Raw genomic sequence first — 15,645 nt, forward strand, 5'->3', positions numbered from 1 at the left:
TTATCTTATCTTATCTTATCTTATCTTATCTTATCTTATCTTATCTTATCTTATCTTATCTTATACAGCAATTCAGCAATCTATAACAATGGCCTGGACAAAGACCTTGCATAACCTTTGATCTTGATTTGTGGCCTTGATGTTAGAGGTGGGATGATGCAAAGATTACATGAGACTCTGTCTAGTGGTGGTACAAATGTGTATCAAGTTTTTCAAATAATCTTGAGTGAATCAGAAGTTATGGGTTAATGTACCTGTCAAAAACACAAACATATTCTGTAGAAAATACAATAAAAATGCAGTAAAGAAGGTTTGATAACTGTTTATATGCTTAGAGTTGAAGAATTTATGGATCCAGGAAGGATGAAAGCAAACATTTTTACCACAGTTTCTATTACCTAAAACACAAATTAGTTTGTTTAAGCTACAGAAATGAGCTATAGGTGACCATGCTTATTGCGGTCTCAGCTGAATATTGAGGGCTAACCAAATGCAGAGAACAAGGAAAAACATTTCTATCTCTGGGCAGTCGTCTCATTACACGGAAAGAAAAAAAAAAGAGTATCAGCCCTGCTGATCTTTTAGGCCTCCCTCACTGTGCATTTAGGCAAGACAATAAATGTCAAGCAGCTCTGCTCCACACCCGATCCCCACAAGTGAGATTCATTACTGAGCTATAGGGATAATGGCAGTCCATCTCATGAGAGGAAGTGAAAGGCTCCCTATCCTTGGGACAGGATCAATAGTCAGCAGGCTTGATCAAGAAAAGAGCGGTGCCTCTACAGAGCTCGTCAGGAAGGTAGGACCCCACTCCACAGCATCACGTCCCAGCACTCCTTGTTGTCTTTTAAGGAGCTGACTGGCAGAGCAACAGTCAGCCTGTCACCGTCTGATCTGTTCACAATCAGCCACATGCATTATACATGAAGAAGTATCTGGTGATTACTGTACAAAGATACAAACACTTTTCACGCAGTATTTGAGTCTGTCTGCTTTAAAGCTTGGATAACAAGACCTGGAGTAGAACTTGGCGAAATATGAGTGTTCTGACGAAGCATAGAGGCTGTCAGAGTTTGAACCGCTAATGAGAATCAATGGGGTTCAGAGGCAGTCGGAGGCTACTCTTGTGTTTGCTGCAACTGACATTTCACTCAATTACCATGTCCCCTTTTGAAAATCTATTCCCAGGCAATCTAAATTAGAAATCGGGGGAGTAAATAAAAAAATTGCAAGTTGTGGGCCGCAAGCTTATTACACACAACACACTGACATATAGCAGATACAAAAAGATGCCAAAATGTCATAACTGTGTCTGAGCCATGACAAGAAAATATTAGTAAAGGCAGCATCACTTACATGCAAATTGAATGCTGGCTCTGCGGCTGAGGATAGTACCCCATGTATTGAAAGCTGTGCACTGGTACATCCCAGAGTCTTGGTCCTTGTCCAGGTTCCTAATGATCAGGCTGCCCCCAGACATGTGACGCCGGTAGTCGCTCCCCAGATCAATGAGTGTTCCGTTTAGCGACCATCTGGAAAAATGCAAACACAATCAGTACCTGAGCCCCCTGGAGATAAACACTTGCAGTGTTTTATCAGAGATCAATTTGGTTCGTTTGGTCTGCCCTCATCATGCTGAGAGGAGAGAAGGTGAGTAATATAAGAAGGGTTACGTATTACCAAATGAAAAAGGTCACTGTAAACAGTCTGTTCTGAATTTAGACAAAGTACAAAGTACAAAAAACTGGGTCTGTATAGCACTGCATATTGAGTTTGTCTTATCTATGCCATGACGCAAATGTATAGATTATTCGGTGCTAATACAAAATGTTTGGATTTAAATGTATCATTGCTAGGTGGAATGGTTAACTGAAAATCAGAAAAAAGTCAGAACAATGTGAAAACTGTGGTGATAGACTTAAAATACAAGACTTGTTTTATCAGTGTGTTTTACGTTTCGTTTGGTAAATTCTTAATAAAGTAGTTTAAAATCCATTGGCATGAAGTTTGTACAAATATTAAAAGTATCCAAAAGGTGGATTTAGTCAGCAGCAAACTGATTGATCCACTAGGAGAAGGTGCTATTTACCAGATAGGGGTTGAACGAGTATATAATTTTTAAACTTGACATTAACATAACAGTGAGTTATCAAGTAGAACTCGAGTATTTGATGACGTCATGGATCTCAAGATACAAAAATAAATAAAACCACAAAAAAGGTAATTATTTACAAAAAAAAAAAAAAAAAAAACATTGGGAGCGTATATAATGCTCCTACCATTTATCATACTGCAAATAAGTCACAGGAAAAACTAAACTATTAGTTATTATTATTAAACTGCAAACGTGAAGAAACGTGCAGCACGTCAGAAACGAAACTTAACGTGGGGGGGGGGGGGGGTCGACCTCCCCACACCACCGCCAGCTGTGGTGCGCATTAAGTTTAGTTTTAGAGATTAATATGTTTATAGATTTTTTTTTATAGGTTTAGAGGTTAATATTTTTTGCTTTTGTTTGTGAAACAAGGTCAGAGGAAACTGTTTCTGGTTCGGTGGATTGGACCCGGTGTTACACCATACTCTGTGACCTGCAACAGTGCAACACCGCCCCCTACGGTCATACGGTGGTCACATAATATGACGTCACTACGGTTACTCGACGTTACATTTTTAACCTCGATAGATGTCCTAGCAATCGATGTGTAGATTACTCGATCACTCTGTTAATGCCCTATTACCAGACTGAGTTTGTTGCAGCTCCTCAGACTGACTGTCTTTTGGATAAAAGACTAAATGTTTCAACAGCAAGAATCCGTCCAGAGGACCTGACTCAACTTTGTTAGACCATATAGGAAGTTCATGTAGTGATGGAGGATACACAGAGGGAGCAGCCAAAATAAGAATGTCTGTGATGTAATGCAGGTTAATGGTGCAACATGGTCTCATACATAAACTGGTTAAACTTTATAATATATAGTTTCTGTAACTTCTATAAATTTTGGAGGTCTGGGCTGTTCAATCAACCTCAGTCTGAGCAGCAGTTAGCTTCGTCTACTTTTCAGAAATCGTAACAGACGCTCAGAGAGCTCACACTGCTGCATACTGATGGTGAGACACTGTTTCATATTACCCTGATAAAAAATAAAATATTATGACTTTGAAGTCTAATGTGAGCTCTTTATACCTTAATTGACCAAATGGCAAGCAAAACAGACTCTAAATGTTAATAAAAGTGTACAGAAGTAAATTTAGCATTCCTGGAGGGAATGCATATATTTCTATCTACCACACACGCCAACGTTTTAAACAAAGATCCCGTACAGTCTGTTATTGTGTCGACAGACACGCATCATATAATTGCCCATCTTTCATGACAGTAAATAACTGTCCCACAGTTGTTAAAACATAAATCACGTTTACAGACCATGTGTATTTCTTTCCCGTAGCATCCATTCACCTTAAGGTAACTTGTTTGTGAACTTAAAAACTTAAAAATGAATGCTGCTGGTTTTATTTTATGTTCTTCCAACCCAAATGGGTCCAAAACAATGCAACAATGCATATTTCATAGGACCGGGGAAATCAGGCCCTGACACAGGCAGGATTTGATTTGGAATAAAAACAGGCTATGGATGGAGCTCTTGCAGACTTTTGGGCTTGATTTTCCATTTAATCAACGCACATACTTAAAAAAAAATAATCATAACAGCACCTGTAATATTTTTGTGAATGCACAATCAGAAGTAGATTTGAATCTGAAAATAGCTTAAAATGTCTAAATATTTTGTAATATTAACATTACAAAGCTGAGAGATTGAGGAGCCTTGGCAGATTTATTCACTCTTTGAACGCTTTCTAATTAGTTTTGTGTTTGTGCTTTTGTATTTCTGATGTATTGCTCACTGACACCTTCATATTGCATTGTCTCCAGACCATTTCCCTAAGAAAGGTCACAAGATGCTCCGTCATGCAAGCTGAATTCATGAAGTGACAGCTATTAATCACAGCTCGAGTCGGAGACAAAGCGCTGAATAATGTTCACACTCGACAATAAAAACACTTCATATGTAATTCACTGGGATCTGTCAGTCTGATGGTGACATATTTCAAGGAGACGCCAAATCCTATATGATACCTGCAGCAAGCAGGCGAACAGGACTTCATCTCAGAGGTTTAACACAGATATAAAACGCTCGGTCTCGTGCTTCTTATAGAAAGTGAAAAATAATGCATTATTACTTTGCCAGGTATAAGTCTCCCTCGGCAAAGGGAAAATGAAAATTCCAATGATGAGGAGGGGAAAAAAATCAATATCATTTTTAGCCTCCCAGGCAAACTATCAGGCAGTTCGAATGATGCATCATGCAGTCTTAGAGCCAGTCGTGGCTCTCCCCAGCTTCCTGCCTGACAGACTACAAAAGACAAAGCTGTCTTTCATCTTGTAGCCTGAATTATTCATCTAAGAGTCTCTGCCAGTCACTTAATCTGACTGATTTTGTCACCATTTCAACATTGTTACTCTCAAACAACCCGTGCTTCACATAATTTCTTAGCTTTTCAAGAATATGCATGAAAAATACCAACATTAAACACTCATCTGTTCATCGGAGGCATCCGTTGGTTTGAAAACCCCACTGTTTCTCTCCCCTTCTGCTGAATGCCAAAGAAGGAATTATTATATGTGTAAAACAGGAGGAGGTTTGTTAAAAAAAAAAAGAATGGATAGTTAAACTTGAAGCAGCCCAGCATGATTGAATTTAATGGGAATTGAAGGTGGGCAGCCGGGACAGATCACACGACCCCAGTGAGGCAAGCTGGCACAATAAGTAAGCCTCCCCACCCTCTCGTCAACCCTTTCTTCACCCACAGACACGCTCTGATATTAAAAAACACATCTGCCTTTCCTATTCAATCTCAGTTCAATTCAATTTCTCTCCATAGCGTTGAATCACTGCAAAAGCCTTCCCAGGGTTGGATGGAAGCAAACAAGTTTACAGTGCCTCTAAAGGTATTCATCTCCTCGAATGTGTTCTGCTCTTACTGCTGTCTTAAATCAGTTACGCTCCTAAATCATAATAAAAATTGGCCTGTTGTACAAATTAGAAAAATAAAAAATAGTTCTAAATGTCAACGTGAAAAACATCCATCCATCCATCCATTATCTTTACCCGCTTATTCCATTTTGGGTCACGGGGGTCGCTGGTGCCCATGTCCAGCAATCACTGTGCGAGGGGCGGGGTACACCCTGGACGGGTCGCAAGTCCATCACAGGGACACATAGAGACAAACTAGACAAACAACCATTCACTCACACCTAGGGACAATTTAAGAGTTATCAATCAGCCTAACATGCATGTTTTTTGGTCTGTGGGAGGAAAACGGAGTACCCAGAGAAAACCCATGCATGCATGGAGAGAACATGCAAACTCCACCCAGAAAGGCCCCTGGACCGGGGTTTGAACCAAGGACCTGCTTGCTGAGAGGCAGCAGCTCTACCAGTTGCGCCACCATGCTGCAACGTGAAAAAACAAATTTCTAAAAAGTAATATCAATTTGTACATGTAAAATAGGTGATTGCAAAAACATCAGGACACCAGTTGTATGCCCAGCTCACCTGCTGAAGCTTGTAACTCCTTCAGAGTGCTCACATGTGTCCTTTGTGGCCTCACTCACTATTCTTATTCTTACAAGGTCATTGGTGTCAGAAGCATTTGCACTATGGGCGGGACACACTGATGGGGCTGTCTGGGGGTCCTCCCCCAGAAAGGTTTGAATAAAGTAGATGTCATTTCCTTCATTCTGGTGTATTTTAACATGCTGTTAAACATCTACGTTTACCTACTTATGTTAACACTTGAGTCAATAACTATTTTAGGGAGCAAGGCACAATGCTCGCTCCTCCCCCCATTCGACAATTGACGATACTAACGTAGCACTAAGCTAGCGGAGCACCATACAGAGGTGTCTCCTCCTCCCCCCGTCCCGTTTACAAAACTAACAAACAAAAACCCCCCCAAGAGATCAGCGCCTTGTCAAACCAAGTGACTTGGAGGAAACACTGCATGCAGTGTGGTGAATTGTTGTAGGTAACCAGGAAAACCCCAAGTAGACTTTTAGTGGGTTCCTATTAATCATGTGGAATAGATTTTTTCACGAAGAAATAGAAACAGAATTGGGTGAACTATTATTTCATGGTAAATGTGGTAGTAGTGGTGGTGGTGGTGGGGGGGGGGGGGTGGGGGGGGGGGGGGGCATACCAATTTTTTTTAATGTGAGGGGACACGTCCCCTTCACATATAATCATTGCGACACCTATGTACACTCAATTAGTGAGGGCAGCCTGATCTTTGTAGATTTACACGTCTCATATTCCTTCCATTTCATGATGGAGGATTTATGTTCAGGGCCTTGGAAGTCTTTTTGTACTAATCCCACGACTTGTACTTTTCAATAATCTTTCCTCTGAATAGATTTAGAACAGTTACTTTAAAAGGGACGCATATTTTTGCAATAACCAATTTTATGCCACATATTTTATGTAAGTGATGTTACTCTATAGAACATTTATTTCACTTTGGCATTGAAGAAGGTATTTTTAATTTATTTAGTTATTGTCAGAAAGGCCAACAGCAATAAAAGCACATAATATCCATGCGGATGAATATTTTTGAGAAGCACTGCAGTTCAAATTCCAATACATTTAGTCAAGTTTAGTGAAATGCAATGAAATACACACCAATAATAAATAAAGTCCTACTGTTATAACCAATCTAAATGTAAATAATTCAGATTCAGGCATTAGTATTCATACAATATTAATTTATTTCCTAATCTGTACAACATAACTACCACTGAAAAGAAACTAAATATTTTTTTGTGAAACAAACCTAAATTAAAACATAAACGTAATGAAATGTGAGTGTGCATTACTTTTCACCTCCTAGCCCAAGTCAACACTTTTTACAGCTTCGTTCCCACAAATCTCTTCAGGTACATCTCAGCACGCCTGGTACAAGAAGTCACTGAGACTTCAGGTTCAGTGCTGCTCCAGCTCCTTCAAACTGAAAAGGCACTGCTTGGGTCCAGCAACCATTAAATCAAACCAAAGACTCTCAGTTGGACTGAGGTCTGAGCTTTCACTGTGACATTCCAATACATTTAACTGGTCTTACTGGACCTAGAGTGTTTTGTCAGCTGTGTGTTAGGGTCACTTTCCTGCTGGAGGGACAAACTCCATCTCAATTTTAGAGAGACATAAACAGGTTTATTCATCTGTCTGTCTGTCCGTCCGTCCGTCCGTCCGTCCGTCCATCTTATAATGACAATCAAAATCCAATTAAAAAAACAAGTTGTAAGGCAATAATGAAAGAATACCAGTGGGTGGGGTTTACTTTTTTCAATCTACTGCACAGACTAATGAGTTAATATGTTTTCCTAAATTTCAGAAATTCCATCCATCTGTCTATCCATCTATTATCTTTTACCCGCTTCTTCCTTTTTGAGTTGTGAGGGTAACTGGTGCCCATGTCCAGCTATCAGTATGCGAGAGGTGGGGGACACCCTGGACCGGCCCAAGTCCATCACAGGGACACAGAGAGACAAACGAGACAAACAACCATTCACTCTCTCACTCACACCTAGAGACAATTTAGAGTTACCAATCAGTCTAACATGCATGTTTTTGGTCTGTGGGAGGAAACCGGAGTAACCGGAGAAAACCCACACATGCACGGAGAGAACATGCAAACTCCAACCAGAAAGCCCCCCCCGACCGGGATTTGGACCAGCGACCTTCTCGCTGAGAGGCAGCAACTCTACCAACTGTGCCACCATGTCGCCATTTTGGAATTTGTTTTAGATATTTTATTGCTTGGCCGTAAATATGTTTTTTCATTGTGAATGCATTTTCACTGTTTTGCAAGTAAGGATTATTAAGAATTAAGAAATAATTAAAAAATGTCAAGTTCTAAAGGATTTCTTTGGTTGAACAACCACTGACACACTGTCACCTTTACATAAACTGATCAATAAATAGATGTCTCAGTAAAAACTTGTTTTCTTACTGGCACATTAATCAGTAGACCAGTTGTTGATTTAAGGGGACTTGAATATAAAGAACTGTTTGGACACATATTGAAGCATGTGGCTTAACACATAAGGTTTTTATGCTCATTTGAATGGAATCAGACTCTTTTTGAGAGAATTTGAGACACGTTTTCCATCCAAACGCTCAGGTTAGACTGCTGAATGCACCTCACGTGGAGACAACTAAACACCTCCCTGTCTTCAGGCTCTCTTCACCCCCACTTGCACCCTTCCACCTTAATTACTGGTGAATCCAAAATTGTAGCAGTTGCTTCATAAAGGTAGTCACACACTATTTCCCTTGTGCTACAGTTCTCATTATCCTGGGTAAACTCTTAGATTTACTGCACCTTATTCCAGCGATGAGGATATGAGGAGAATTGGATTTCATGTGGGGACTAATGACACAAACCATTGCGATTGTTCACACAAAAATAGGAATTGAATCTCCTTATTATGTCTTGAAAACACAAGAATGAATGTATATTTTATCAAAGGATGAACAATCACTATTTTTCTGTGTGAGGCTGGTGTAGAAGAATAGATACTACCGTTACTGCAATGGCTTTCCATTAAACACAGAAGTGATTGTTGAATTTTTTTGTATTTGTTTTTGAATCTGTGGACAGTTTGGCACTTGAGTACTTTTCTGAACTTCCCTGCCCTCAGTCTAAATGTGGACCTCTTAGATCATCTAAAAAACTGCTTTTAGCTGTTTCCTGATTGAGGCTGGTGAGGAGAAAAGATTGTGCCTTCGCTGTGGCAGATCCAAAGCTGTGGAACAGCCTTCCACTGTCAATTATAAGTGCCCTCTCTACTGATACGTTTAAACCCCAGCTCAAGACATACACTATCTGTTCTCTTTTAGTTTCAGCTGGATGTAAAGCTACCGTTTCATTCCAGATTGCTGCCTCAGCCAACTGAACTCAAAAGACACAAAAATGGATACAGCCTGGACAACTTTAAAGATATTGAACTAAAACTTGATGAAGTAGTGGCTGAGACTGATTGTGCAAGATTTTTTGTTTAAATTTTGACATTAGCTAGTTGCAATCAACTATGTCTGTTAGAAATGTTTAGGGATAAAAATCATATAATGTATCTCTACAACTGCAGATCCTATTCAAGATGGCCGTCACTGCCAAATGACTTTGAAAATCCCCTAAATTCAGTCACTTTTACAGAAAATGTGCTAAAATTTGATATGGTTGAGGGAGGAAGATTGTTGCTTTTACCCATCTCTCTGGGTAGAGTTTGGATGTTCTCTTGTTGTATATGGGTTTTCTCCAGCTCCTCCAGTTTCCTCCCACAGAACAAAAACATACATGTTAGGTTAACTGGCAACTTTAAATTTCAATTACGTGTGGATAATGTATGAATGATTGTTTGTTTCTATGTGGACTTGGGACCTACTGCAATTTCTGGACTAATGAACGCACCTGAAGATGACATGCCCACTAAATGTAAAAAGAAAAAATAAATACATGTATAGGCCACACTTGTATATAAGCCATGGGTGTTCACGTTGTAATGAACATATATCTGTCGATATTATTCATAAATTAAACGGATTCTTTCATTTTTCTGGACTGAGTAATATCGTGCCTTGAATGATTAAATGTGATGTGAGACGTTAATTTTCTTTGACCCATCAAAATGAACGTGGTCATTTATTAACAGAATCAAAATTTAACATCAAACATTTACATTAATTTGGCAAAATTGATTACAATAACAAGCTTAATTGATGAGCTTTACAATTAGAAAACCATACGGCCATGGTATCTCTTGCAGCTTTTAAACCAACAGACATTTCTGAAAATATCTGGATGATTACTGGCAGATAGAAGAGTTTTAAAGATGGGAAAATGAAGTTTAAATGGAGAGAGATGGGTGAGGGAATTTGTCTGTTATAACCAGAACAACACGCTCCTTTGGACGCAGCTTAACCCACGGTACACTTCGCAGTTGAAGATCGACTCTTTACCTTTGCAGACGATAGTTCGGCCTCGGTGTAGAGTTCTCTTTCAACGCTTTCCAGCGTCTCCATAAGGATAGCAGAGAACCGTCCGGAGTAGTGACGGTACTTCGTTCGACACCAGCTCACCTCTCGGGTGGGCTCGCATGAGCTGTGAGTCCGTCAGAGGTTCCGCTCAGATGTGGAAGATTCCATAATCCCCACGAGACTCGGAACTTTGTTCTGCGTTCTGCGTTCCGAACTGCATTCCGAACATTCCGAACTGAACTTTGTTCAGCTTAGTTCCCGTTGTTCTGCTGGAACTAGGAAGTGTTGACCCTTTTAAAGAGGTCACTTCCGGTTCCTCTGAGAACTTCCTGATTGGTTGAAAGAACCAATCAGGGGTGTGGTTTTGGTGACGTAAGAGGTCACTAGAAGTCAGAAAAACAATTTAATGTTTAGGAACAGATAGAGAGATGTTTTAAGAACAGACAGAAAGATGTTTTGAAGAAATGAGACTTTTTGGAGCCAGTCTCCTCCTATCTGTCTGAAAAAGTTAAACATGACATTTCTTTCCAGTAAACATGTTTTGGACCGAAACTCGACTTTTGACCGACTTACAACTTGCTCATTTCAGACAGAAAATCAAAATGCATAATTACTCTTGTAACAAACATTAACTTGATTTCTACTTTGAATGAGGATTAAAAATAATTTATACGGTTTCATAGTTGATTTAAAATGAGTAGTTCACTTCAACATTTAAAATGGTTTGAACTAAACACACTTTTGATTATCAAGACATTTGTAAAATAGTAATGATAATAAAAAAAGAGAGTGTTCTTTCAATTGATCAGTGCAGGACACACTTAGAAAGTCTCTGGATGAACTTAATTTTGTGTTTCTGGACTCAAATCAATGAGATAACAGTTCTTGTCCCAGGAAGGCCCTCGGGGCCAGATTTGACCTGAGGCTTAGTTCACTACAACGTTGTAACATGAGATATTTATACAGAAAATTATTTTGAACCTATAATTAAATACGTACCTGCAACATAGATAAATATGTATAGTTATTTTTATTTTTTTCTGGACATATAACCCATGGTGTTGTAAGCGTTTCAACAAAGTAGCTGCATATAGTCCAGAAATTATGGTATCTACAATGTACCCAGCCTCTTGCACAGTGACTGCTGCAGATGGGCCCCTGCTCTCCTGCAACCCATACAGGAGAAGTGGAAAATAAAATGAATGTATGTAGCTAAGAATCTTTCATGATGTTTATTCCATGTACAACTCATTGTACAAGACATTTGCTTAAAATTTAACATTAACTATTGAAGTTAACCTTGTTTGTCTGTTCATTACATTTTCAATAACCATTTGACCAAGGGCGTCAGAAGCATTCGTAATGTGAGGGGGACACAATGATGTGTGTAGGTGTGTGTGTGCACGTGTGCACGCGCACGTGCACGTGTGTGTGTGCACGTGTGAGCGCACGTTAAAAAAAGGTGTTCACTAATGTACAAAAAAGCAGCATTTCACCTATATTTCCTTTAATTCCACACATTTAAAGCATGTTTCTCACCAAGTTTGTGTAAATTCAGCTGTGGGTTTTAAAGACATTTTAACTTTAATACACTTAAATACAGAGCATCAGGTCGGCACTATTTGTCTTTATAGAGAAATAAAAACCATCACCACTGGACTTTTTTACTTGTGTTCAACACTACTCATCTAAATGATGTTTCTCATGAAGCTTGGGGACAATAAGGTGTGGGGTTTTAAAGACATTTCAACTTTAATGTATCTGAACACACAGCGTCTCTTACACCTGCAGCGTCTTACAGTGTCACAGTTACTGCTAAGCTAAGATGCTACAGATGTAGTGCTCCACTTCTCTCCTCCTAACATGAATATATGTTTATGATCAACCCCTGGTCAACAACTGCCCACACTAAGCTCACTAAACTGGCGAGCGAGTAACACAGGTACCTCCACCTCCTCCACCTGTGCGCGTTTTCTGCCGAGGCAAGAGGCAGGAAGGGATGGTGGAGAGTTGGAGGTAACCAGGAAAACCTGGAGTGGAGTTTTAGTGGCTTGAGTATTCTCCTTTTAATCAAGTGGAATGGATTTGTTCATGAAGAAAGTGAAACTGTGCCGCCTGAACTAATGTTTTATAGTAAAAGTGTGTGTGTGTGTGTGGGGGGGGGGGGGGGGGTGTCCAAATGAAGGTTTTTTGAATGTGGGGGGGACTTGTCCCCTTCACATATAATGGTTGTCACATACATAGGTTGGCCTATGCATTTGACATATTTAATTATGTTTTTTTAGAAAACAATCACTGAATGTATTCATACAAATGATTAATTTAGCAGTCAATCCAATTCAAAATGGCTGTCAGCTAATTGACCTTAGTCTACAAAAAATTGCAACAACAGTTGATTTAATTGACTGTGACAGTAGTTGAGTCATTCACAAAACATTCTGAGCATGACATCTTCGGATCTTGCATCTTACATAAGGTTATTTCCGAGGTTTGTGCAAAGAAAGCCACATAACGGTCATTGTTCAATATGAAATCATCTTAGTCTAAAACTTTGGTTAAATTCTAGGCCTTTAATGATTTATTTTTTTCTAATTTTACATTTAAACTTTTCTTTACTTAATGTTCCTTTGCTTTTTTTACATCCCTGCTGTGTTCTACATACTACATTAGTTCAGATAAAATTTAAAATGTTTCTTCATCATTTGACTTATAGCTACTAAAGAAAAAAGAAAATACACTAACTCGGGGAACTGAACAAAAATGGTAGTCCAGAAGAATCCCCCTCCCCCTCCATGCTGCTGTGTGCTGCAGGGCGTGTGGTGGTCTGAGCATGCTCCGTATGAACTCCTTGTGACCTTGAGGTTCCCATTAATTTTGCATGAGGACTCCTCATCAAATAGACTGAGAATTGTACTGCAGCAGCAGTAGCTCACCTGGCTTCTCCCAAAGCCAGACACCCACTGAGACAGCTGAAAGCACCCCCCCCCCCCCCCCACACACACACACACACACACAGAGAGAAAGAGAGAGAGAGAGAGAGAGACCCACACATGCATACACACACAGAGAGAGAGAGACCCACACATGCATACACACAGAGCTTTAGAGCTGATAATGGAAATTCAATTGTTGACCAGGGTCCACTCTACAATTATGTTTAGTAAGTTATTGCTGCTGTGTTAAAATACATTGATGTTCATTTTGCTTTCAAGCCAAATGTAGCACAATGAAAAGTTCTAAACTGACCCTTTATCCTCATGGCCTGCTTTTTGTGTTTGTGTCTATTTGTTTAGGAACATGGTTTTTGAAAAGGTCATTGTGTAAATCCAAGGCAGTCAGTTACGTATTGACAGATGTGCATCACATCTACTGGTCAGTTTATCCCTTTACCAAACTATACCCCAATTTGTACCATCAGTTGATGTTTTGTAACAATTAGTTACAAAACTAAACAATAACCCAAAATCATACTAAGAAAAAATAAAATAAAATCTTGTCTTCATTTGCTGACACATTATCCAGTTTTAAAACTAGGCTTAAGACTTTCCTTTTTGCTAAATACTTTAGTTAGAGTCAGCTTGGGTTTCCTGAGCTGTCCCTTAGTTATGCTGCTATAGGCTTAGACTGCTGGAGGACAAACTGACCACAATTTTCACTCTGCTACTGTCTTTACTTACTCTGCTCAACCTGTTTTGTATTTGTAGTTATTTTTTCTATCCCCAACGTGGTTTTTTTTTTTTGTTTGTTTTGTTTTTCAGGTACACCTGGACCTATATCTGGATCTACCATTCTGTGTTCGTTTGTCTCTCCTTCCTGTTCCTCTTCCACCGTTGCCACTGTGCTTGCTCAGGATGGGAGACTGCAATGAAGCCAATATTCAACTTGTCTGCTGGATTCCTTAGATAGAGAACTTTACTAATTGGCTTTTATGTGAATGTTCCTGTAAAGTGCCCTGAAACAACTTTGTTGTGATTTGGCGCTATATAAATAAACTGAATAGAATTTAATTTAAGTGAACACCATTAGATTACATCATTAATGTTAGAGTAGTAACCAAGGTGGGTATGAAGTAAGCCACGGCAGGTATGAGAGGTGGAGGTGAGTATGAAGAATGAGTATGACTGCTTGTCTCGTACCTACAAGTTACAGGTACAAAGTGGCCAAAACTGTAAAAGTACAGTCTTAGCAGGCTATCCACACAAATACACGACCACAGTCTTGATCTTGTTAGGTATATCCAATTAGGTCACCAGTGACCCCCACGACCCAAAAAGGAAGCAGCGGGTAAAGATAATGGATGCATGGATATTAAAGTAAAGAAAAAACACATATCACTCAAATGTCAATAACGTATCTGCTAAATGGAAGGTCATATTTGTAACAACAGCATGACATTATTTTCCATCTTGTCCTGCTAGTTCTGAGGTCTAAAAAACCCAAGGGTCACAGGATTTTCTAAAGGTATAAAAATAAATTTGCCATCCAAAAATCAAGAATCAATTCCATTTGAAACAAGGTTCAGTGTGTTTACGAGGCTTTATGACAATCATAACATAAAAGGAGAGTACATTTTTTAATCATACACACATTTATTATTGTACTTGTGTCTCTGTTCCTTCGTAAAAATCCTTAAATTAAGCTAGAGTCATACATCTGCTCGCAGTCACATTATGTGATGGCAGACACCAGACAGAGCACTTTTTTTATCCCCCCTTTCCAATCACCACTGTGCCCTTGATCCTGTGTTACAGCAGATTCATAGTAAACACAGTGACAGGTGTATTCATAAAGCAGAGCTCTGAGCCCTGGAGTTTGCTCCAGCGCTACGCTGGACTATTTGTCAACTGAAGAACTGTCAGGGTTCCTGTTTGTATGTTTGCTATGTCACTGATTGGGTGGAGGGAGGGTGAAGCAGAGAGAAGAGGAAGTTCAGTGGTACAGAACCAGCAAGACACCAACTCAAAATCATTATGATTCTAGTCATTTTAGTAGTTATTCTACAGCATGTCTGGAATGTGGTGTTTAAATGGACTACATTGATCCAGTTTTAAAAATTTAAAATCCAGTTTAAATCTAGTTTAAAAACCGTGACAATGTATTTTCAAATCTGTATTTTATTTTACTATGTGAAGTGGTAATTAACTACAAGTTTGTTTTTTCAGTAGCCTTTTTGTCTCCCACTGCAGAGCCAAGAGGAGGAATTGAAAACACCCTCTGTTGGTCTGTCTGTCCATCCATGAAAGTTGTGTCCATGATAACTTTAGGAACAGGTGAGGTACTGACTTCCATTTTAGTGTGTGACCACCACTAGGCATAAGAAAGTTTCTTTTTAAAAATTGGATTGTTATGTCAAAATTCAAGATGTCTACCACCATATGTATACAACAGTCCTGTGCAAGTTTGCGGTTCAACTTCTGCAGACTTGCTTTATCGCGGTTTGTGGACGTACAGTAATATCACTGTACTCGTGTGGTTGTGAAAAAGTTAATGACAAAAAAATAAAAATAATTTGGACAGGCGCCACCATTTTGTAGTTTTCTTTCATTCAGCCTCCA

The 15,645-nt window shown here is 39.3% G+C and overlaps 1 protein-coding gene across 1 annotated transcript in view; it reads right to left on the bottom strand.

Moving 5' to 3' along the window:
• cntn3b (contactin 3b) overlaps positions 1-15,645 on the bottom strand; it is a 137,941-nt gene that overhangs the window by 110,934 nt on the left and 11,362 nt on the right. Inside the window, exon 3 of the mRNA XM_037679144.1 lies at positions 1,357-1,532. Within this exon, the coding sequence (XP_037535072.1) occupies positions 1,357-1,532 (176 nt within the window). The remainder of the gene's footprint in view (positions 1-1,356; positions 1,533-15,645) is intronic.

Source organism: Nematolebias whitei, chromosome 7 (assembly GCF_014905685.2).
Source record: "Nematolebias whitei isolate Nwh7 chromosome 7, NemWhi1, whole genome shotgun sequence".
In the NCBI taxonomy this organism is placed as follows: Eukaryota; Metazoa; Chordata; class Actinopteri; order Cyprinodontiformes; family Rivulidae; genus Nematolebias; species Nematolebias whitei.